This window comes from Ictidomys tridecemlineatus, chromosome 2 (genome assembly GCF_052094955.1).
Source record: "Ictidomys tridecemlineatus isolate mIctTri1 chromosome 2, mIctTri1.hap1, whole genome shotgun sequence".
Lineage (NCBI taxonomy): Eukaryota > Metazoa > Chordata > Mammalia > Rodentia > Sciuridae > Ictidomys > Ictidomys tridecemlineatus.
In genome coordinates, this window is record NC_135478.1 from 13,792,779 (window position 1) to 13,816,884 (window position 24,106).

The window sequence follows — 24,106 nt, forward strand, 5'->3', positions numbered from 1 at the left end:
GCCAGGCCCGGCCTCAGTGCGAGCCGTCCCTATGGATTACTGGCCACCTGCGCCCACTCCCTGGGCATCCAGGTGGCCCCCAGCCCAGATGCTCATCTCATTGCTCATCTCATGTCACCTTGAGTGGCCACAGCAGAGTCCTGCTGTCACTGTGGTGACCCTACACCCATGGGCGTGGCTGAAGCGCGTGTGCAGGCCGGAGCCCGCTGGGTGTCTGCAGAGGTGGCGGTCGCTGGCTGCACTTGTGCCTGTCGCTGTCTCCAGCTGCGTCCCTCTCTCTCTGTCTAACCCACAGGCGTGGCTTGCTGAACTAACCCAGATCCACACACTGTGTTCCTTTTGTTCACCAAACCATTTTTAATTTTTGACAGGAAGAGTAAAGGTATCAAACAAAAGCAGATCATTCCAAAGGTAAAGCCCGCGCCACGCTCAGAGAAGCCTTGCTTGCGTTCTCCCAGCTCCAGGCACCTGGCTCCAGCGGCCTCCAGAAAACGGGGCAGGGCGCGTCCCGAGCCTGGGCTCCATCCCCAGCACCGCAAAAATAATAGCTTCCTCGTGGTGAAACCATCCGGGGTCTCCGGGGGGTCCTAGAAGTCAACCTGAGGTGGGGGCATCTGCTCAGGCGGGTGCCGAGGGCTCGCAGGGGGAGGCTGAGAGCACGAGGGTCGGGGCCAGGCTGGCCCAGCTGACCTGCCCGTGGCCTAGTGCTGCAGGGAGCCCTGGAGGGGCCACTGTCCCGTCCACAGGCAGTGGGACCTTTGTCTTTACCTGCCCCCCCCCCCCGGTCAGTCACTGGCTGTGGGCCACCTCTGGGGGGCACGATGGGACAGAGACCTCCCAGGTGCTGGTTCCGTTTCCGTGGGTAGTCATCCCTCGGTGTCCAAGGGTACAATTGCAGGACCCCCCCAGATCCCAACCCTTGGAGCTCAAGTCCCTTCTGTAAATGGCAGAGTGTTTGCATAGAGCCTTCACACACCTTTTGTAGGCTCTGAGTCATCTCTAGATGACATAGTACCCAGTGCAATGTCAGTGTCACATAAATAGCCTTACACTGTGTTGTCTAGGCAACCGTGACAAGAAATAAAAAGTCTGTACATGTTTAGTAGGGATACAGATACAGGTTGACCACCCCTATGGGAAATTCTTGGGACCAGATGCATATCAGTTTGGGTTTGGTTTTTTTGTGGTTTTTGTTTTTGTTGTTGTTGTTGTTGTTTTTAGCATTTTGGAATACTTGAATATATGTAACGAGGTGTCTGGGGATAGGACCCAAGTCTGAATACGAAATTAATTCATTTGTTTCACATACACATTATGCATGTAGCCTGAAAGTACTTTCATACATAATTTTTAATAATTTTGTGCACAAAACAAAATCTCGTAGTGTGGAATTTTCAATTTGTGGCACCAGGTGGTCTCTCAAAAGTTTCAGACTTTGGCCAGGTGCAGTGGCCCAAACCTGTCATCCCAGTGACTCTGGAGGCTGAGGCAGGAGGATTGCAAGTTCAAAGCCAGCCTCAGTAAGTTAGCAAGGCCCTAAGCAACTTAGCAAGACCCTGTCTTGAGATTTAAAAAATTAAAAAGGGCTAGGATGTGGCTCAGTGGCTAAGCACTCCCTGGGTTCAATCCCTTGCACCAAAAAATAAAATTTCAGGTTGGTGAATTAGGGGTGCTCGACCTGTATTTTTGATCTGAACTTGTTTGAGTCTGCGATGTGGAGCCCTGGGATCTGGACAGGCACCTGTACTGTGTGCACATAGCTTATGAAGCTTAGAAAAGACTTCAGAACCACCTCTCAGCTTAGTCTGCAGAGAGGACAGGGCCAGTTCGCCCATGTGGAAGAGCACACCAGGGAGCTGGAGGCGGGCAGCGGGGACGGCACATTCCTTGGCTCAGGTCATGTTCGTGGTGATGAGCCGCAGAGGGAAGCTGCGCTGGCAGCACTGGCTTCCTCTCCTAGCCCAGAGGAGGGGAGAGGGTGCGGCAGGCACTGGGGCCTCAGTAGAGGCAACATGTCAGCCGGGTGCAGTGGCCCACACCTGTAATGCCAGCAACTCAGGAGGCTGAGGCAGGAGGATCTCAAGTTCCAGGCCAGCTTCAGCAACTTAGTGAGACCCTGCCTCAAACATAAAAAGGGCTGACATATAGTTCAGTGGTAGGGCAGTAACCTAGCATATGTGAAGCCCTGGGTTCCATCCCCAGCACGCAACATGCACGTGCACACATGCACACGCACACGCACACGCACACACTTGCTTTCTGCACCAGATCAGCACATCTGCAGGGGGTGCAACTCACACTTGGTCTACTGTCCCCACCATCCCCACCTGGAGCACCCACTTCACACATACCCTGCCCCAGCCCTGGGGATATTCACGCTGCCCCCTGTGCTCCCCGGGCTGTGGGAGGGCAGGCCAGACCCAAGTGTCTGTTGTAGAACCTGCTGGACTCCAAGTCCCTGAAGCTCATCATCAGCATGACCCTGCATGACCGAACCACCAAGTCCCTGCTGCACCTGCACAAGAAGAAGAAGCCACCCAGCATCAGCGCCCAGTTCCAGGTGGGTGGCCTTAAGGCACTGGCCAGCTGAGATCCAGCAGGCACCCGCCAGCTCTTCCCGGGGTCCCCAACCTTGGCAATAGGGGCAGCAGGACTTCCTCTGTTGGGGACCTCTGTACACTGTAGGTATTTAGCAGGTATCTGGAGTTGGCTCATCAGTGCCAGCAGCACTGTCCCCATTTGTGACGACGACTACCGATGCCTCTTGGGGGGCAGAATCACCCCTAGTTGAGAACCATTAAGTTTAAAGAAACATAAGTTACTAGCAAACCATTTCCTTGGTTTCCCTTTTTCTCCCTGGCTGCCAGGAAGCTCAGAAACACATAGGGAGCTCATAAGCTACTAATCCTTACTGTTAGGTTTCTTATTCCATTTGTCAAAAATCTGAGTCATCTGTCCCCACCAAAGCTCTTTTGGTAATGACCTCAGGTGGAAGCACCCATAAATCCTTTCTGAACACAGCAGGTACGGAGCCAGAGGTGTGACTGGTGATGGAGCGCTTGCCTGGCGTGGACAGTGGCCAGGGTTCCATTTCCAGGGCTGCAAAATAAAGGAAAAGAACAGGCGGAGTGGGCCAAAGCCTCCGCCCCACGAGCCCTCCCGAGTCTGAGGCGTGTTTTAAACCCTCGGAGTTTATCTGCTCCCCCGCTGCCAGCGCGGGGACCCCACAGCTGCTCTGCCGCACAGACCCGCCCCTCCCCCCGGGCTGCCCCACTCAGCACAAACGTCCTTCTTTCCCAGGCGTCCCTGAACAAGCTCCTGGAGGCCCTGGGGAAGGCGGAGCCCTTCTTCATCCGCTGCATCCGCTCCAATGCTGAGAAGGTGAGGGCCCTGGGATGAAGCCCCAGGAACAGTCCTGCGTCTGCAGCCTCCTGGGTGAGGGGCAGGGCCACCGCCCAGGAGGACTCAGGGAGCTGAGCATCACCACGGTGCCAGGGGGTCAGAGGACAGCAAGGGTGACCAGCCTGCGCAGGGCCACTGCAGCAGAGCCCCAGAGAAGGCCCCGTGGGAGGGACAGGCCGGGTGCCCTCAGGTGCACCCCCAGAGCAGCCATTGTAGAGAGCAGACCAGGAAGCAGGCCTCACGGATGAGCAGACTGAGGCTCCAAAGAGAGAGCCCTGTGCTCATGCAGAGGTTTCTAGAAAGAGCAGGCCTCAGTAGAGGGAGGCCCTGGCCGAGGCTCAGCCCTCAGTGCCAGGCTTCCTTCACCCTAGAGGTCCACTCTGTCCCCAAGAGGAAGACTTGGGCTTTGCCAAGGGCCCCTCAGGGACATGTGTTCCCTCATTGGCAAAAGTGGACACCCAGGCGGGTCCGTAGGCAACTCCATCCTCTTCCTCCTCACTCCTTTGTCCCTGCTGGTCACAGTCCTGACTCTCCTGTTCTGGGGACACGTGTGCCGGCATCCAGAGCCCAGCTCCTCGCCCAGAGTCACACTCAGGCTCCTCTCCTGTCAGAATTCCCGCCCAAGCACAGGCTGTGGGGGGCCGCGTACGCCACAGGTACCAGGTCAGCGGACCCAGCTCTGTGTTGGGGCGTCAAGTGGTACCCTTGGCCTTTATCCATCCGCCCTGTGACAACCCTTCCTTTGGTCCTTTAAAGACAGTATGTCATTCCTTACTGTCGCCCACCCTGGCTAGAAGCCCACTGAGGCAGTGCCGGACCCTCCCACTACCCTTGGCTCCTTTCCCCTCTGGGCCTTCACCCCATATCCCCTGTCCCATCCCTCCTCAGGACTCAGCCTGCTGCCTTCTCTCCCGGGACACCTCCCACAGGGGCCTGAGCAGCATCCAACCCATAATACACATGTCTGGCCCCCGAATCGTACTGCCCAACCCCCACATCTACCCAGCGTGTGGCATAGAGGACGAGTCCAGCACGGTTTTGAGTGGGTCGTGGTTGTAAAAGAATTTTTTGCTGCAAATTAGCACATGCAGAACGATGTGGCTCCCGTGTCCAGGGTGCCAGGAAATGACACAGAGCAGATAGGGATTTTCTTAGAGGAGCCAACATTGTGAGCACGGCTGAGCAGTCGGTTTCCTTGTCCCAGAAAGACTATCTGGAACACCCAAGGCCTTCCAGCTCCTGTGCTAGGGACAATCCCAGGCCGCCAGGCCCCAGGAGAGAGCACAGCCTGAGTGCATAGCTAGAATCACAGAGGTGGCGGTCAGGTGGGGATTGACCCTCATCTCACAGCCTGCGCCCCCACCTTGCTTGGGCACAGGCCCTGATGGCTCGTGTGTGTGCGTTGCAGAAAGAGCTGTGTTTCGATGATGAGCTGGTCCTGCAGCAGCTGCGCTACACCGGCATGCTGGAGACGGTGCGCATCCGGAGATCTGGCTACAGTGCAAAGTACACGTTCCAGGTAGGCTGCGCGGACACGGCTGCCGTGACCCAGCAGAGGGCAGGGCTAGCCGCCACCTCTTCAGAGAGAGCAAGTCTCCAGAGCTAAGTCCAACCACTGCCTTTATGCCCAGGCTTCTCCGCCATAGCAGCGTTGGCACTTGGAGTGGCCAATTCTCTATTGTGGAGGCATAAGTTTCCTTGGCAGAGGTGGCTAGTCTCAGGCCAGACCTGGAGAAGCACAGTGTTAAACCAAGCCCGGAAGCACACAGGCAGGGCCCTTTGTTGAGCATCTTCTGGAATTCATGTTCATTTTGGCTTTTGGTGTTTTCATTTTGCAGCGCTAGGGGTGGAAACCAAGCCCTCGCACGTGCTCGGCAAGCGCTCTACCACGGAGCCGCACCCTAGCCCAGGCAGCACTTTTATACCCAGCTCTTTTTTTCTGCCCACCGCCAACAAAAAGCTCTTTGTTGCTACTTTTGCAAGGTACAAGCCGGAGCCTGGGCCAAGGTTAGAACTCAGTGGTCGAGCATTTGCCTGTCACATGCAAGGTCCTGGCTCCGTCTTGAGCACTGCAGGAAAGAAGCAAAGCAAAGCCTGAGCCTAAGTAGATGGTGACTTCAGAGATGGCTCCCTGGGTTTTCTCCAAAGACCAGCTCCCCAGGTGCATCACGGTTGACATCTAGAGCCAGGTCATTCTTTGTAGTGTGGCCATTCTGTGAACTGTAAAGTCGCGAGCACTGTGGCCTCTTTGAAGTTGCTAAGGCTAGGCTTGAACTTGAGACTCTCCTGCCGCAGCTTCCCTAGTCGCTGAGGTCACAGGCGTCCCCACCACAGCCAGCACTTGCCTCCTTTTTTATCCACAAAATAGAAATAACATCTTTCTAACCATGTGCAGATAGGAGAGGCCCAATGATAGGAACGGGGACCTGTTGGCGTGTTACACAAACGCGTGTCCCTGAAATATATGAAACACACGTGGCCCTCTGTATCCATGGGTTCAGCGTTCGTGGACCTGATCAATCTCAGACCAAAAAAATCGGGGGCAGGAGTTACTCTACTCAACTCATATAGACTTTCTTCTCTTCTGACTCCCTGTGTGTACAACTATGTCCACAGCACGTGTGTCATGGTCGGTATTCTAAGTCATCTAGAAATGGCCTAAGTCCACAGGAGGATCACGTAGGCTTTATGCAAATATTACACCATTTTACAGAAGAACTTGAGCACCCATGGGTTTGGGTGTCTAAGCAGGGTCCTGGAGCCAGTCCCCTCCAGGCAGCGACCATGTGCTTACTGAAACACGTATCCGCTCGGGCTGGGGTCCCGTGGCCGAGAGCTTATCTAGCCTGCACAAGGCCCTGGATTCTGTCCCTCACACTGCAAGGAACACAGGCGTCATCCCCAGCTTCTGTCCAGCCCTTTAATGAGCCATATGATGAGAGCCCCGCAAAGGTGACACCGCCTCCCCAGAGACGGAGCATTGGCTCTGTGTGTCTGCGATGGTCTTTAGCTTGAGGCTGTCACACACTGTCCACAGCTTTGTGTCTCCGTGTGTTGGCTAAGCCGGGCTGGGGGTGTGGTGCCGTGGTAGAGCACCTGGACTCGACCCCCAGAACTGCAAAGAGAAGAGACACTCACACTTCTTGGCCCCACCCCCGTAGGACTTCACAGAGCAGTTCCAGGTGCTGCTCCCCAAAAACGCCCAGCCCTGCAGGGAGGTCATCGCTGCCCTCCTGGAGAAGATGAACGTGGACAAGAGGAGCTACCAGATCGGGAAGACCAAGGTCAGCACTCTGCTGTGGACCCGCGCCCCCACCCCGCTCTGCACCCCCCACCCCTCTCCTGCTCTGAGGCCCACAGGTCCTGGTGGAGCAGCGCATTCCTCAGGACCAGTGCCCGCTTCTGCCCACAGCGGGTAACGTAAGCAATGGTGGGAGCTGCCTGGCCCCGGCTCCACCTCCTTCAGCAGAACTCGACCCCCCTCTTTCCACTTTCTCACAAGTAGGCTGGGAAGGACTATGCTGACCGGCAGGGTATTTAGGCCAGCTCGTAAACTTTACAGTGGGTGTTAGTCCCTTATTTATTGCTATAACAAAATGTCTGAGGCTGTGTGTCTTAAAAAGGAAAGAGGTTTATTTACCTCACTGTTCTGGAAGTCCAACAGCATGGTGCCAGCTTCTGTTCAGCTCCGGGGAGGACCTCATGGCACATGGCATTAGAATGACAACATATGTACAAAAGAGATCACATGGGAAGCCAGAGGTAGATTCAGGGCCATCCGTGCTTCTTTAAAACAACTCAAGGGACCTAGTGGTGTCCCACAGAACTACTTAAATCCCTTCCAAGGCCAGCGTCCTCAGTGACCTTAGTAATTGCACTTCCTCCCCCCTACCTGCTGCTTTCGGGGTCCTGGGGATGGAACCCAGGACTCGCACATGCTAGGAAAGTGCTCTACCACTGAGCCACATCCCCAGCCCTTTTTACTTTGTGTCAGGGTCTCACCAAGTTGCCCAGGCTGGCCTTGAACTTGCCGTCCTCCTGCCTTGGCCTCCTGAGGAGCTAGGATTCTTGGCATGCAGCCACCATGCATTAGCATAGGGCCCACCCCTTAAAGGTCCCCCCACCTCAGTCCACCACACTGGAGACCAGGCTTCCAGCACGTGAGCCATGTCGGAGCGTAGCACAGTGTCTGGCGGTTTCCTTCCCTTCCTTTCCACACATTGTCCCTGATCCCCAGTGGGCGAGAACGGGGTTGCCTCTTGTTTATAGGGCACTGCTTGACTGCCCATGTTCACTGTAAGTGGTGACATCAGCTCCCCGCGAAGGCCTCCCCTGCTCTGGGACATCCCCTAACGGTTCTCAGCAAGTTAATTGAGGTAGCCTTTGAACAAGCAGTTCCACTCCTGGCCATACCCAAGAGAACTGAAAGCAGGCATTCACCAAATGCTCACAGGTGCATGCTCACAGCAGAGCTGCTCATGGCAGCAGGGGTGGAGGAAATGGCCCAAATACTCCTCAGTGACTGAATCATCACAGGGTGGTATGTCCATACCGTGGAATAGTATTTAATCCTGAAAAGGAATGGAACGCTGGTCTATTCTGCAGCGTGCGTGGACCTTTAAAACATGCTGAGTGACAGAAGCCAGACAGAAAAGGCCCCCTCGGGTATGGTCCCACTGATTCCACTTACACGACATGTCCAGAACATGCATGGAGAAGGAAAGACTGGTGCTTGCCAGGGGCTGGAAGGGGGCACTGGGAGGGATTGCCAATGGGGACAGGCTCTCCTTTGGGGAAGATGATGAGATGTTCTGGGACCAGCTAAGAGACGTTGCTGGCCATAAGAGACAGTGGCCACACAAAATTGTGCATATGCTAATGCCACCACACTGTCCATTTTAAAATGGGGAATTGTACGCTATGTTAATTCTACTTCAATCCCGGTCGGTCAGCACCCCAGCCCGGTTCTCACCGGTGGCTGTGCGGACCTGGGCACCAGGGGCAGAGGCGCAGCGCAGCTGACCCTGCTGCCCCCTCCCCCACCAGGTGTTCCTGAAGGAGACGGAGCGGCAGGCCCTGCAGGAGACGCTGCACCAGGAGGTGGTCCGCAAGATCCTGCTGCTCCAGAGCTGGTTCCGGATGGTGCTGGAGCGCAGGCGCTTCCTGCAGATGAAGCGGGCAGCCATCACCATCCAGGCCTGCTGGCGCTCCTACCGTGTGTGGCGGGCAGTGGAGAGGACGCAGGCAGCCGTGTACCTCCAGGCCGTGTGGAGGGGCTACCGACAGCGCAAGGCCTACCGCCGCCGGAGACAGAGCATCATCCGCCTGCAGAGCCTCTGCCGGGGGCACCTGCAGCGGAGGAGGTGAGTCAGGGAAATCCCCGGGCCGGGAGCCCCTCGCTGAAGATCTGCCCGGGCACTGCCCGGCATCAGAGCTACGGGCATGAGCACAGGGAGTGGCCGGCAGGAAGCCCGCCATCAGGGCACAGGGGCTCCCAAGATGTCCAGGGTTGGCAGCGCTCAGGGGTGAAGCCCCAGGTGCCACTGACCACAGCTGGCCTCTTCCAGAGGAGGGGCTTCCCAGGCCAGCCCAATGCCAGCTCCCCTCCCCCACACAGCTGGGCTGTCACAGGGCACAGAGAACCCCAGCTGTGGCTCTGAGACCAGCCCTCCCAAAGCCGGTGTCCTGTGGGCCCTCCCCTTCCCACAGGCCCAGCCGCGGCTGCCTGAGTCGGGGTCCTGGTTCCTGGAGCAAGGTGTCTCTCAGGCAGCGCCCAACGTGCCAGGGCCTCCTGGAGAAGGAGCCAGGCCCCAGTGCACCCAGAGGAACTGGCGTGTGTGTGTCTGGCCTGGGAGTGACCCGGGGTGTCCCCTGCTGCCCCCCAGCCCTGTCAGTATTTGAGACAGGGTCTGAGCTGCTGAGACTGGCCTGGAGCTGGTGGCCCTCCTTCCTCCGCCTCCCCGGGTGGTAGGGAGGCTCCCTCCCTGACGGGCCTGACGAAGCGCAGACAGGGTGTCCGTGGCGCCTGCAGTCAGGGGCACTGCCGTCTCTCCCCTCCTGGTGAAGGGGGTCCACCTTTGCAGGAGCATCTCTGAGGCCAGCAGTTGAAGGCAGAGCCCGACCGCAGCCCTCGGGTGACAGGAGGGTGTGTGGCCCCCTGGAACCCGTCTCAGCCTGGAGCGCGGTCTCTGAACCAGGCCCCTCTGCCTTTCCTCTCACCAGCTTCAGCCTGATGGTCTCAGAGAAGCGGAAGGCCGAGGAGCAGCTGCGGGAAGCCCAGGAAGCTGCCAGGACAGAGCCCTCGCCGGGCCGGCCAGGCCCTATGGCCGGCGAGGAGCAGAGCGCCGAGCAGGGCCCAGGGCCCACGGCAGGCAGCGAGTGCCCCATGTTGGAGCCCGAGGCGTTGCCCAGCCGCAGGTCCCCAGCAGGCATCTCCCCACCAGAGAAAGAGGTGCCCAGTGCTGAGAAGGAAGTCCCTCCCCCGAAGAGCGTGACCTCGGAGGGTCACGAGAAAGCCCCCAGCAGCCGGGAGAAGCGTGAGTCGCGTCGCCAGAGGGGGCTGGAGCACGTGGAGTTGCAGAACAAGCACATCCAATCCTGCAAGGAGGAGGGCGCCTTCAGAGAACCTTCCAGAAAGACCATCCTGGAGCTGGGGGACGGCCTCCCTGAAGACCGGAAGGAGAGCAGGAGAGGCGAAGCCTCTGCCGAGGCGGGGACAGAGGCTGCGGGCACCCCCAGGAAGCCTTCTGTGGAGTCCCCGCCGGCTGTGGCCGTCAGCAAGACCCCCTCAGACCTGGAGAAGGCGCCCCCCGAAGGGAGCCCCAGGCCCAGCCCCATGCGGCGGCCAACCAGCCTGGCCCTGGACAGCAGGGTGGGCCCGTCTGTGCCGGGCAGCACCCCCGAGACCCCCAAGAATAAGGGCAAGACTGGCGGCAGCCCGAGGGCTCAGGACAAGCCCGAGAGCCCTGGAGGCTCCACCCAGATCCAGCGGTACCAGCACCCGGACAGCGAGCGGCTGGCCAACGTCGTGGAGCTGTGGAGGGGCAAGAAACTGATGGCCGCTGCGGGCTCCAGCACCATGCTGAGCCAGTCTCTGGATCTCAGTGACAGGCACTGGAGCATGGGGACTGCCCTAACACCCACAGAGTAAGCCCCCATCCTCTGTCCAGGCAGCACGGTTGCCACTCTGGGTGGGCAGGGGGACTTAGGAGTGGTCATGCCCACTGGATGGGTGGGCGCCAGCTGGGCCTATGCCCTACAGTGCCCTAAATGAGCCACGCCCACATGGAAAGTTCCTGGCCTGAGGGGGGCGGCCCTCAGAGGGGGCACTCCCTCCCTGGCCCACCTGGACCCCAGTTTCCTCATCAGTGAGTGGGGCTGGCAACATGCCCAGGGCTCAGAGGAGGGGCTTGCTCTGCTGATCCTGGTAAGCTGGATCCTAGGGACCCGAATCTCCAGCCCCCAGCCCCTCCTGCTGCACAGGGAGGACGAGGCCGCTCCCCCCAGAGCAGGCACCTCGTTCTGGGCGCTACTCAGGCTGCAGCCCCGGTAGTGGTCTACAGAGCGGGCTTCTTGGGGACCAACCTCGCTGGATGCCAACAGCATTGTGGGTACAAGGCGGATGGACAGAGAGGTGCTGGAGACAGGTGGGGGTGGCAGACGGACGTGGAAGGAGAGGTCAGAGTGGAGGCCGTCGAGGCCAGGAGGGGCAGAGCAGTGCCGACTTAGGCTCAGATGGACGATGGACAGAGGCGCATCAAGGCGTAAATGTACACAGACAGGTGGAGGTGGCAGGTGGACAGACGGGCCTCTCGTGCTGAGGCAGGGATTGACCCCTGTGTGCTGTCACCATTGGGCCTGCAGAAGTGGTGTCCTGTGCGCTGGGAATATGTAGCAGTGTCCCTGGGCACCACCCGCTAGTTAGCAGAGGCTGATATTCAGAGGTCGACACAGGTGGGCACGGGATGGAGCACAACCAAGACAAACTGACCCAGGCAGGAGACAGGCGGCAGACAATGAGACGGGCAGCGAGCCGTGGAGACGGACGGCAGGTGGCACGGAGACGGGCGCCAGGCCGGGAGTCAGGCCACGCCTCTGCCTTACCAGCATCCAGGGGCCGAACGGTTTTCTAGTGGGGGTGTCCTGTGCCGGTCAGGGCACTGAGGGTATCCCTAGCCCCAGCCAGCAGGTGCCAGGAGCACCCATCCACTTGTACCTGCCAATCTTGACCGACCACCACTCTCCAGACCTCCCAGGGTCCCGGGGAGGGGAGGGGGAGTGGCGGCACGCTGCCACGCTCTGTGGGTAAACCGCGGTCTGTGTTCCCTCAGGGAGCGGCGCACCTCCTTGCCCACGAGTGACATCTCCGGGCTCTCCCCCGCCAAGGCACAGGTAAGGCAGAGGGTGCAGCCCTCGCCTCTGGGCCCAGTCCACTTCCACCTTTGCCAGAGAGGAGTGGCTAGAGGGCACAGTGGGAAAGCAAGGTCCCCAGCACAGACCACCTGCCTCTCGCCCACCCCCATCCACACCATCCTGTTGCAGCCGTCAGCAGAAACCGAAGGGGAGCTGAGCACAAAGAAGCCAGCCGTTCAGAAGAAGAAGTCAGGAGACATCTCTAGCCTGGATGCAGGCCTGTCCCCAGGCTCCCAGCCTGACTCTAAGTAAGGAGATTGGGGAACTCGGGCCTCTAGAGGATGCCCCCGGGCCCCTGCCAAGGCATCGCCTCAGAGAGTTAGTCTACTCTTCTAACCCAATCACATAAATCAAGCACAAGGGGCAGGTGTTTGCTCAGTAGAGATTCCAGTGGGGGCAACTGAGGAGTCTCAGGTAGGAGGATCACAAGTTCAAGACCAGCCTGGACAATGTGGCTAGACTCTGACTCAAGAAACAAGAAGGGCTGGGGGTGCAACTTAGTGGTAGAGCATCCCTGGGCTTGATCCCTAGTACTAAAACCTCTTTGGAGAGGTCCCAAGCCCCTGCCTCAGAACCCACCCACTACCTGAACCTCAGCGGTTCAGGAGGCTGAGGAAGGGGGATCACAAGTTCAAAGCCAGCCTCAGCAACTTAGGCTCTGAGCAACTTCCCGAGACCTTGTCTCTAAATGTTAAAAAGGGCTGGGGATGTCTCAGTGGTTAAGTTCCCCTGGGTTCAATCCCCAGTACCAGAAAACAAAGACCCCCCCACTGGACTTGCCCACAAAGCGTAGGCCTGTCGTTCGTTAGCACAAGGTGGCCATGCCTGTGTGCAGGACACCTCCTCTGGGTCTGCAGACGGACGGTTTCCATTTGGATTTTAACGGAGCCAAAATCAGTCCTCACCTCTGGGAACCCTTTCTAGAGCCTCAAATAGTAAAATCTAGGTCGAGGTCTGTCCCCAGAGAGCCTCTGCCTGAATGTTCCAGCCGGTTCTTCACAGAGAGGATGGGCCATGGAGCAGTTGAGGTTTGATCCACACGCGGGGCAGGTAACGGGAAGCCACAGGATGGCCTCCCTAGGCGTGGGGCCAGGGACCCCTGCTGCAGAGAAAGACCACCCACCTCACAAAGTTCTAAACTTAAACAGGAGTTTGTCCTCGGTCCTGGAGGCCGAAGGTCCTACTCCCTCCAAAGCCACATGGGGCTCCCTCCTGGCCGGTCGAGAGAGACCTCAGCATGAAAAGACAACAAGAAGCACGTTGCTGTCTCCCCAGATCCACGTTTAAGAGACTCTTCCTACATAAAACTAAGGACAAAAAGTACATCCTGGAGGGCACGGAGGAGCCGGAGAGCCCCGCGGCAGGCCATGCTGTTCCCGAAGCCGCAGCCTCGAGGAAGAGTGCGGAAGGTCAGTGGCCACTGGGCTAGAGGCAGAGGCCTCTGCAGACACTGAGGTCCAGGCCACCAAGCTGGCCTCAGACGGGCACTGTGCTTGGGTCCTGATGCTCTGCGTTTCTGACGGCCCCGGGGGCCAGCCAGCGCCTCCCCAGACGCACCCTCACAGCTGCTCTGTGTCCCCACAGTCTCCGGCCACCCGCACCGCCACACAGCAGGCGAGAAGCACACCAAGGAGATGGGGGGCAAAGGGAAGAAGAACCGAAACCTCAAGATCGGCAAGATCACGGTGTCCGAGAAGTGGCGGGAGTCGGTGTTCCGCAAGATCACCAACGCCAATGAGCTCAAGTTCCTGGATGAGTTCCTGCTCAACAAGGTGAGCCCCGGGCACGCCAGGGTGAAGGGGCACAAACTCCCCAAGAGCAGCACAGCCGGGCAGTCGCTGCCCTCGGCACATCACAAACAGTCCAGGGCCAGGTGAGGTGCCGTGGGGGGAAACACCTGCCAAGGACAGGTGTCCTGGTGCCGGCCCCTGTACCACAGGAAAAGTCTCTGTTAGAACCCCAGAAGGTGTCCCTGTCCAGCTGAAGCCCACCTGCTGCCCAGCCTTCTGTCCACTCCTCTTCTGTTTAGAATACAGTGTTGCCAAATGCGACTGATTCATGGAGGACATTGATTAAGTGCCACAGAGGTGAAGGTGAACCAGCCAGGGCCTGTGCCTGGGGTGCTCATGGCCCACCTGGGGGTGATCGGGAGCTTCCCAGGAGAAGCAAGGGGTCGCTGAAGGGACACAGCAGTATCTCAGAGTGACCCAGACCCCTGACGCAGCCCACTGCGGGGTGTGGCTAGGCACAAGCTTCTGAATGGGGGGCAGGAAGAGCCTGGAGCCTACCTGTGGCTGTCATCGGGGGCGGTCCTGTCCTCCAGGGCACATCGACAGTGTCTGGGGACATTCTAGTTAGGACTGAGCAGGAGCCCACTGGCATCTGGAGGGTGGAGGCCAGGGATGCTGCCCAGTGACCTCCAGTGCACAGGCCCATCCCGATACAGGGAATGTTCTCTCAGACACCAGAGGGCTGAGTTTTATCCTCTGAGGCCAGAGGAGAACTTAGGACGGGACAGAGCGGCCCCAAAGCCTTCCCTAGCACTGTAGGTCCCCAGGCTCATGGCACTGCAGGGACAGGGCCACTCTCTCCTTGCAGATAAATGACCTGCGCTCCCAGAAGACCCCCATCGAGAGCTTATTCACCGAGGCCACTGAGAAGTTCAGGAGCAACATCAAAACCATGTACTCTGCCCCGGTGCGTGGAAGCCCCAGGCCCTCGGCCTTTCCCACGGCCTCCCCCAGAGCTGTCCCCCGTTCTTGCACAGTCCCTGCCCTGGGGTGACACCTGGCATTCCTGCAGAATGGGAAGATCCACGTGGGCTACAAAGACCTCATGGAGAACTACCAGATAGTCGTCAACAACCTGGCCACAGAGCGCGGCGAGAAGGACACCAACCTGGTGCTCAACCTCTTCCAGTCACTGCTGGACGAATTCACACGCAAGAATGACTACACCAAGAATGACTTCGAGCCTGCAAAGGTGCGTGTCCCCACTCCCAGCCATGTTCGCATCCTCTCTGCCCTGTACCTGCCTCCACCTGCCAAGCCCACCTCTGCCGCGCCCACTGCAGCCTGGGGCCACCCCCCGCCCCACCCCTCCTGTTTGCAGGGTCTTCCTTCCTCTCGAGAGCTGGCGGTAGGGTTAGGGTGGGAGGGGTCGTGGTGCACAGAGGCTTCCAGCCTCCTCTGTGATGGGCCAGAATGTCCCTAGGGACACGCGCCACCCTCTACCCCTACAACCAGGCAGGCCAAGTGTCCCTATGAGGACCTCACTTTTGTGTCCTTCTCAGCAGAGCAAACCTCAGAAGAAGAAGCGGAAGCAGGAACGTGCCGTGAGTAGGCCTGCGCGTGTGCGTGTGTGACTGCTGTTTTGTGCACAGGCGTGTTCTGCTTGTGGTGGACACGTGTCCCTACAGACATGCATGTGCACACTGTCTCCCAGCTCCTAAGGAGCCCTCTAGCTGGGCGGGCCCCCTGAGGAGCAGGGCGCCCCACGGTACTGGGGAGGCTCAGCCACTCTGCCCCCCGCAGGTCCAGGAGCACAACGGGCACGTGTTTGCCAGCTACCAGGTGAGCATCCCGCAGTCCTGTGAGCAGTGCCTCTCCTACATCTGGCTCATGGACAAGGCCCTACTCTGCAGCGGTGAGTGCCCGAGGCAGCCCTGCCCGCACTGTACCCCATGACCTTCGCCCAGCCGCCAGTCTTTCTGGAACATCACTCCCAACACATGTCATCACCCAGTGTCTCGCTCGGTCACTCCCAAGACAGGGCTCAGTCCTCAGGTGGTCCTGAAGCCCACGGGCCAGTCTCACCACCTTTCACCACCTCCTCACACATGTGGGCACGTCACCCTGCATCCTGTCTGGGCTTTGGATGTACTGCTCCTGTTGCCTGAACTGTCACCCCCTTCTCAGACTCAGGAGCTTGAGATAGGTGCAGGCCCTGGTCACGCCACTGCCAGGCAGCCAGGCCAGGACTGAGCACAGTCGCCCCAGGGCCACCAGGCTCTGCACACCCTGCTGTTTTCTGCCAGAACCAGCAGGCCTGGGTCTTTTCAGATTCTGAAACCTTCCTCCTGTCCCCTTGCCCCTGTGTGTGAAGCATTCCCGCCACCCCAGCTGTCAGTGTCCTGAGCCACCTGCTGGCTCATCCCCAAAAGCTGGCTCCCTCTTCTCAGCACAGCTGACTTCCTCTGCAAGAAAACGTGACACCGTGTCACATACCCTGGGGCTGGCTCGTGATCATTCAGAGCAACATCACTCATGCCACAATACTTCATCATGTCCCCAGGGCCACCTCCTGGCAGGACTAGGGCCTGGGTCCCCCTAAAAGCCTGTTCTTTGTCCGAGTGGCCATCTGGGTCCAGTCTGAAGTGACTAATGGTCACCAGCTCTGAAAACCTGCCCTGCATCCCTTGTGGGAATCAAGGCAGAGACGAGCAATGCAGTTGAGAAGGCAGTCGGGCCCGGCCAGTGGGGTGGGCAGTCCAGGAACACTGCCCTGTACCCCCTACAGTGTGCAAGATGACCTGCCACAAGAAGTGTGTGCACAAGATCCAGAGCTACTGCTCCTACATGTGTGGGAGGAAGGTGAGGAGTGTGCTCAGGTCCAGAACTTTCTAGAACACTGCCCAGGGCAGCGGGGGAAGCAGTACTTGTGAGGGCCACGTGGGCCCTCACAGGGAGGTGGTAGGAGGGGCTGCAGCCTCTGATTGTGCAGCAAAACACACCTGACTCCAGTTGTGAGGCCCCCAAGGCAGGGGCTGGACATCTCAGACCCTCGGCCCCTGGGAGAGTCCAGGCCTAGCAGGGGGACACCTGTCCACTGTGACACAGAGAAGTGGAGTCCTGAGTGTTGGGCGTGAGCAAAAGTCAGCATCCACTCATTTGAGGGGGCCCCAAGGGCCAAGATCCTACTCTGGGTGCTGCGTGGAGGGACCCCCTGCCTGCTGGCCATCAAGCTGACCTCTGCAACTTGGTGCTCCCAGCAGCTGTGCAAGAGGGGACAAGGAAGCAGGGAGGGATGGCACCTACAGAGGGGGGCCGTGGGCTCTGCAGGATGGGGAGGGAAGACCCAGGATGGGTAGCTGCAGCCTGACCCCCTCCATGCTCTTCAGAGCGAGCCGGGCACTGAGCCAGGCCATTTTGGCGTGTGCATGGACAGCCTGACCAGTGACAAGGCCTCAGTGCCCATCGTGCTGGAGAAGCTTCTGGAACACGTAGAGATGCACGGCCTGTACACTGAGGGCCTCTACCGCAAGTCAGGTGCTGCCAACCGGACTCGGGAGCTCCGGCAAGCGCTGCAGGCAGGTAGGCCTTGCGGGCAGGTGGAGACCAGGCGGGTGGACCTGCGCCAGGCCCCTCCCGGGTCTGCCTGCGCCACTCACCAGCCTCTACCCGGCAGACCCCGCAGCCGTGCGGCTGGAGGACTTCCCCATTCACGCCATCACGGGCGTGCTGAAGCAGTGGCTGCGGGAGCTGCCTGAGCCCCTCATGACCTTTGCCCACTACGGCGACTTCCTCCGGGCCGTCGGTGAGCCCTGCAGCACGTGGACATGGGGGGCGAGCCTTGGTGGCCCCGTCAGGAGAGAGACAGAGCATGCGCTCTGGCCAGTCAGGGAGGAGTCTGCCCGCCTCAGGTCCTAGTTGGGGTTGGGTCCCCGAGGCCTACCATTCCTGCCACACACCATCCCGAGGACCACGCAGGGCGGCCCCCTACACCCGAGGCACGCGGGGGAAGCTGGGAGGCCCAGGGTGGCTGATGCCCTCCACCTCCCTAGAGCTCCCAGGAAAGCAAGAGCAGCTGGCCGCCATCTACGCGGTGCTGGAGCACCTACCCGAGGCCAACCACAACTCCCTGGAGAGGCTCATCTTCCACCTCGTCAAGCAAGTACCGCCCGCCAGCGTTGGGGTCTGGGAGGGGACCAAGCCCACCAGACTTCAGGGCACCCGGGGTCCTTTGTGGCGCTCCTCCATGCCTCCCACCCCTGGGAGGCAAAGCTTCTTTCCTGGAAGCTGCCCAGACCTCGGGAGCTCCCTCTCTGGGCCGTAGCTGCTCCCTAACTGTCAGTGGCCTTGCAGGGTGGCCCTGCTGGAGGATGTGAACCGCATGTCGCCTGGGGCGCTGGCCATCATCTTCGCACCCTGCCTCCTGCGCTGCCCCGACAACTCAGACCCGCTGACCAGCATGAAGGACGTCCTGAAGATCACCACGTGAGTACCAGGAGGGGCGGGCCCCCAGACACACCCCACCTGGCGTAGCCCAGCCTGTGATGAAACCGAGGAGCCTGACCAAAAACCCCTGCGACACCTCCCCATGGCCGTGTGCCGCTGTGTGTAGAGAATAGTCTGGAGGTGACCGTGGCCCTGGAGTCCTCCTGAGCTGTGGAGCCATTGATCGGCTTCACGTGGCTGCTCTGGGCGCGGGTGGAAGTCCAACCTCACACACTTGAGGCCAGCAGCCAGCTCCGAGCGGCCCCACCACCCACCCCTCGTTCCAGACGTGCTTGGGAGCACGCCACTCTGGACTAAGACCAACTTTTAGCAAAAGCCATGAGATGAGGGGACTGGGGTTCCTGTCACTGCCCAGAGTCCAGCCCTGCAGACAGCACCAAGGTGGGACTCACCCAGGCTGGTGCAGTTGCCACCTCTCGTCACTTCCCAAGCAGTGTGGGTCCTCTGAGTTCTTCTGAGACCAAAAGAACAAAAAAAAAGAGAGAGAGAGAAATCCCTCCGACCCCGTGGCAGGGAGAGTGACAAACTGCTCGATTTTTCCAGAATTTTCTTCCCACCTGACAATTCTTCAGAAGAACTCTGGGGCTGGGGGTGGTGACAGAGGCTCTAATCCCAGCAACTCAAGAGGCTGAGGGCTGGGGTTCCAGGCCGCCTTGGGCAACTTAGCAGAACCCTGTCTTAAAGAACTCGGGAGGTGGTCAGTCATCCATGATAGCAGGGTTTTTAGGTTAGTAGTTGTGGAAATCAGAGCCCATCACACAGGTGGCTTTGTGTGGCAAGCACACACGAAGGTGGCCTGAGGGGAACACCATCTCGTGGGCCCCAGCCGTGTTCACAGACCCCAGCAAAAAGCAGGCAGGCAACGAGGGACGCAAGGTTCTGGCACTGCATCAGCAGATTTGCCTCCAGCCTCTCCTGGCAGAGCCTGTGATCCTTCTCTTCTTATGGGGTCATGATAAGGGGCCAGGGGCAGAGACCGTCTCTCCACCCAGCCTGAGTTCCCACCTCTCCTTCCCTCCATTACTGACCACCCCCCGGCTGAGGTCAGAGCTCATGTTCTGAAGCCCCGGGGCTGGCTGCTCACTGGCCTTGTGACAAAATGCCCAACCTGCCTGCACCCCATACACCTCTGCAAGGTAGGATAGTCCCCACCCTTCTGCCCCCTCCAACCCTCCCTGTTGTTTTTCCTCTTCCAACAAGGAGGCTTATAAATACAGGGAGCTCATGGCTCAGAGGGGGGGACTGAACTGCCTGAGGTCACACCGCATGGGAGCCAGGGACCCTAGCTGTGTCCCTGACTCTGCCAGCTCTCTGAGCCTCTCTTCCTTCAGTCACTGTGCCACAGTTCTCGACTAGCACCTACCTGAGCTCAGGGCACCGCCAGGACAGGAACTGAATCCCTGCCTGCTTTGCTGCTTCCCTGTAGGTGCGTGGAAATGTTGATCAAAGAGCAGATGAGGAAGTACAAAGTAAAGATGGAGGAGATCAACCAGCTGGAGGCTGCAGAGAGCATCGCCATCCGAAGGCTCTCGCTCCTGCAACAAAATGCTGTAAGCACCCAGGACAGCGAGGAGGGGCTGCAGGGGCGGGGCCTCAACTGCAGAGGCCTGATGGTGGGTGGAGCCATGGGGCGTGCTTGTGGGCCGCAGGCCTGGTCTCGCTGCCCAGGTTCTCCCGCGGACTCCCAGCTCCAAGTTGGGCACAGGCCGCAGGGCCCTCGTGACCGCACCTGTAGGGGCAGAGTTCCTGGCTTGACCAGACGGTTACAGTCCACACTCAGCCTCACACCAACCGTCCCTTTCAGTGGACGGGTGGAGGGACCTGGTACCCGCTTGGTGGTAGTTTGGGTCATCTGTCTGGCCTTGTCTCTTGCTGCCCTGGGGCCTACCCACAGAAAGATGTTCCCAGAGCAGGAAAAGAGACCTCACGTGGTGGGGCGGGGTTCCAGGGGGGAGCAGGTCCTGGGTTCCCAAGAGCCCGGAACACTTCCCTGGGCCAGCTGCTGGACTGCCCCCTGCTCGTGCCTGCGTCGCAGTCTTGGTGCTTTTGTTCACCCTGTCTTCATCTCTCCCCCAGCCCTGGCCTCTCAAACTGGGGTTTTCGTCTCCCTATGAGGGGGTCCCGGTATGTACGCGCTCTGTGGGTCCTCGGTGCATGTCTCCCAGTGCGTCGGTGCATGCTGGGGTTCCCTTGGCCCCGGGGTTCTCGTGTATCATAGACCGAGCATGTCCTAGCCTTCCAAGTGCATGCTGGGGGTGGCCCTTTGCCTGCTGACCCTCCGTGCTGAGGACCACTAATCAGCCAAGTGCCAGCCACTCTATCCCTGCAGGATTCCTGAAGTCTCACCAAGAGCACAGTGGGGCCTCGGCAGAACTAACCTCCCTTGGAGCCGCTTGGTCCGCATAGAGCACTAAGCTCCGCCCCCACCACATGAGTGCACTAAGCTCCGCCCCCACCACATGAGTGCACTAAGCTCCGCCCCCACCACATGAGTGCACTAAGCTCCGCCCCCACCACCTGAGTGCACTAAGCTCCGCCCCCACCGCCTGAGAGCACTAAGCTCCGCCCCTTGAGGGTGCTGGTCAGACTCGTTCCTTCCCTATTTTCAGAACAAGAGCCCCAAGGCCCAGGTGAGCAGGGACAGCAGCCTGGAGGAGCTGGAAGTGCTGCCTGAGGAGGAGGCAGGGGCTGGTGACGAGGAGGACAGAGAGAAGGAGATCCTCATGGAGCGGATCCAGTCCATCAAGGAGGAGAAGCAAGTGTCCTTCCCCCCTTCCCCCTCGGCCCTGGCCACTCAGTACCCCGTGCACTGGCCCCACAAGCAACAGAGGATGTGATCTTGGACATTGCTGGGCGGGGTCTAGGCCAGGAGGTCTGCCTGACCTTGCCAGGCTCAGTTCTATTGCACAGAGCAAAAATATTCACCTTGTGGGACACTGCTGTCCCCAAATTTGACCATGAACCCTGCAGTAGCTCTCTTTAAACCCAGATTTGGGCTGAGGTGTAGCTTAGCGGTGGGGTGCTTTCACAGCGTGGGGGCCCTGGGTTCCATCCCCAGCACCACCCAAAAAAAGAAAGTCATCTTGATGCAGGTGTCATGGCACACCCAGGAGAAGTGTTAGGTCTGGGCGTTCAAGGCCAGCCTGGGCAACACAGGAACTGCATTTCAAAAAGAAATGGTTAACCAGGAAAAGAGATGTGACCAGGTTATTTGGCCACCTTACTCTTAGGACCAGGGAACACTGCTCCAGGCAGAGGACAGCACGAGCCGCAGCCCCACGGTGGGAGCACATCACTAGCTCAGTGCTGGGCAGATGGCCGGCTCCCCTCAGCACCTGAACCCCGGGCTGTAAGCGGCCTCAGAGGGCTCAGAGCATTTAGGCCAAGTGTGCACAGTTAGGAGAGGGTGTGGGACAGGCTGCCCTGTCCCTGTCAGCACTTTCCCGGGGCAGGGGGCTCCTCATGGTGGGAGCAGCCTTGGACACAGTGACCCCTCACCCCCAGGGAGGACATCACCTACCGGCTGCCAGAGCTGGACCCAAGGGGCTCTGACGAGGAAAACCTAGACTCGGAGACGTCAGCCAGCACCGAGAGCCTGCTGGAGGAACGGGCCGGGCGGGGGGCCTCGGAAGGTCAGTATTAAGGTCACGGCCACCTCGCTCCTTCCCGTCCATCCCAGCAGCCCCTGGGGCGTGGGTTCATCTGCCCACCCCAAAGCCACAGTAACCCTGCCATCTGTCTCTCAAAAGGGCCCCCCACGCCTGCTCTCCCCTGCCCCAGTGCGCCCACCCCGAGCCCCCTCCCCACGGCAGCCGCCCCTCCACGACGAAAGCCATCCTCCTTCGTCACGGTCAGAGTGAAGACCCCCCGGCGGAACCCCGTCATGCCCATGGCCAACATCAAGCTCCCACCTGGCCTGCCCGTCCACCTTCACGGATGGGCGCCCAGGGCCCAGGAGGCTGCTGTCCCAGTGAGGCGCCGAGAGCCCCCTGCCCGCCGCCCGGACCAGGTTCACTCAGTGTACATCACGCCCGGGGTGAGCCTGCCTGCGCAGGGTGCCCTGGAACCCCTGGAAGAGGACGACCGGCCTCCTGGGTTCAAGCGGAGGTACTCAGACCCCCCAATGTACCGCCTGCCCCCCGCCTCGGGTCAAGCCAACGGCTGAAGGCGCCAGCGACCGTCTGCGTGTCTGAGGACGGCCCTGTGCTGGAGCCGGGCGCCTGAGCTGTGGAGCCAGCCTCTAGCAGAAAGACTCAGAACAAACAGCTCTAAGAGCAGAGCGAGGTGGCCCAGGCTCCAGGTGCAGGCGTGGCAGGACCCAGAGGTCACACGGCGCCCCACACCCCACGGCGCCCCACGCCCCGCAGCGCCTGCAGCACCAGGTCTATGGCGCCCACATCTCCCCCTCTGTGTTTTTACAGTAACTGTTTCTTTGTTTGTGGTTTACATAACTTTAAACTGTAACAGCCTTAACGGAAGACCAAATCGTTTTTTATATGTGTATATTCAAACTTTTATATTAACGCTGTGCGTCTCCCTGGTGACCTGGACTGGTCTCAGAGCGGGGCCACTCGCTCAGCTACATGCTGCATCCAGTCAGTGGGCAGTCGGCGAACTGGGACCCTGCACGGAGGGGTTAGCCCCTCGGGGCACCTGACCTCCCCAGTCTGTTTCCAATGCTTGTCTCCGGCAGCAGCGGCCACCTGGCCACGAACATTCCAGGGAACACTGGAGCCTTCCACAGGGTCCAGGCTGTCGGCTAGAGCCAGGATATGAATCAGGAATGGCCCTCAACCCAGGCAGCACCAACCTCGAATCCCAGGGAGACGGAATGTGCTGTCACAGCTCTCTACTGTGCCTGGATGCCGGAGGAGGCTGCCCTGGGCACTGCCTGCCCTGTGTGACATGAGCCAGTGACTCAGGACCATTAGGGGTGGGTTGGGTAGGGCAGGGAGGGCAAAGCCTGCAGTGTACATCCCTGCAGCAGCAGCAGCCTGGGGGTGCAGGGAGTGGAGCCTCCCCTCTCAAGCTCCACCCACTCCCCCTGGGCACTTGGCCACAGGCCTGAGACAAAGGGCACTCTGCACAAGGTGTGAAATAAAGAAAAAGTGCCTGTGACTTGTTTTGGTGGGATTCTTACTCAGTCTGGCTTGGAGGTGGGAATGGGGTCAGCCCTGCAGCCTCAGCCGGAGGGTTGTGGGGACCAGTTCTGACACTCCAGCCAAAGGTGCTGTGGGACTTTCATGAACTCTTCACCTAAGGAAGATAAGCTTGGCTTGTTTCTGAGGTTTGGGGAGGGGGCGGGGGGCTTGGTTTGAAGTGCTGGGTCCCAGGGCCTCCCACATGCTACGCAGGCGCGCTCTGCCTCCTGAGCTGCACAACCAGCCCTTTCTGTTTATTCTGAAATAGGAGCTCACCTAAGCTGTCCAGGCTGACCTTGAAATTGCCTTAGCCTACAAGTTGCAGGGATTGCAGGTGTGCCCACCTGAGATGGGCTTCTTTATTGACTGGAAAAGCTGAAGGAGTAGGGAGCTCCCAATAGCGCTGCCTCGTCTCCTGCTTCAGCAGCAGCCTGCGCCCAGCTGAGGCATAATGGCTGAGCATCTCTAATCCAAAACGCTCCAAGATCCAAAACTCAGAGCACTGACACACATCAGAGATGGGAAATTCCATGCCCAAACTCCAACAAGGGGTCTCTGTCAAAACACTATAACGTTGCACAAAAATGCCCTCTGGGTCGAGAGGTGTAACCCGGCAGTAGAGCACATGCTCATCACACCAGAGCCCTGGGTTCAACCCCAGCACCAAAATGAATCACCTCAGACTCTCTGTATCAGGCATATGAGACAAATCAAGTTTGTGTTTCGGTCCCATCTCCAGCATATCTCAGTTATGTATAAATACTCCAAACTCCTCAAAGCTCAGAAATCCAAAAACAGCTGAACACAAGCAGTTCCCATAGGAGATACCTAACCTGTATCAGTGCAGAGGCCACCCACCCTGTGGAGGAGCAGTTCCTTATGGGAGGGGTAGAGCCTGGAGCAACCACTGCACAG

General features: G+C 59.3%; 1 protein-coding gene across 10 annotated transcripts in view; it reads left to right on the forward strand.

Moving 5' to 3' along the window:
• The window catches only part of Myo9b (myosin IXB), a 95,229-nt gene extending 72,061 nt beyond the window's left edge, over positions 1-23,168 (forward strand). For 6 of the 10 annotated variants that reach the window (XM_078037770.1, XM_078037767.1, XM_078037773.1 and 3 more), the window contains 25 exons: positions 372-411; positions 2,438-2,560; positions 3,301-3,381; positions 4,811-4,921; positions 6,564-6,686; positions 8,449-8,765; positions 9,625-10,548; positions 11,733-11,793; positions 11,944-12,062; positions 13,090-13,223; positions 13,399-13,586; positions 14,413-14,511; positions 14,617-14,796; positions 15,107-15,148; positions 15,348-15,459; positions 16,333-16,406; positions 16,934-17,126; positions 17,221-17,349; positions 17,597-17,702; positions 17,898-18,029; positions 19,477-19,600; positions 20,127-20,174; positions 20,660-20,809; positions 21,559-21,682; positions 21,800-23,168. In XM_078037770.1, the coding sequence (XP_077893896.1) occupies positions 372-411; positions 2,438-2,560; positions 3,301-3,381; positions 4,811-4,921; positions 6,564-6,686; positions 8,449-8,765; positions 9,625-10,548; positions 11,733-11,793; positions 11,944-12,062; positions 13,090-13,223; positions 13,399-13,586; positions 14,413-14,511; positions 14,617-14,796; positions 15,107-15,148; positions 15,348-15,459; positions 16,333-16,406; positions 16,934-17,126; positions 17,221-17,349; positions 17,597-17,702; positions 17,898-18,029; positions 19,477-19,600; positions 20,127-20,174; positions 20,660-20,809; positions 21,559-21,682; positions 21,800-22,215 (4,150 nt within the window). In that variant the 3' untranslated portion in view covers positions 22,216-23,168. The remainder of the gene's footprint in view (positions 1-371; positions 412-2,437; positions 2,561-3,300; positions 3,382-4,810; positions 4,922-6,563; positions 6,687-8,448; positions 8,766-9,624; positions 10,549-11,732; positions 11,794-11,943; positions 12,063-13,089; positions 13,224-13,398; positions 13,587-14,412; positions 14,512-14,616; positions 14,797-15,106; positions 15,149-15,347; positions 15,460-16,332; positions 16,407-16,933; positions 17,127-17,220; positions 17,350-17,596; positions 17,703-17,897; positions 18,030-19,476; positions 19,601-20,126; positions 20,175-20,659; positions 20,810-21,558; positions 21,683-21,799) is intronic. The other 4 variants (XM_078037772.1, XM_078037776.1, XM_078037768.1 and 1 more) reach the window with 3 other exon arrangements.
• The last annotated feature ends 938 nt before the right edge of the window (positions 23,169-24,106 follow it).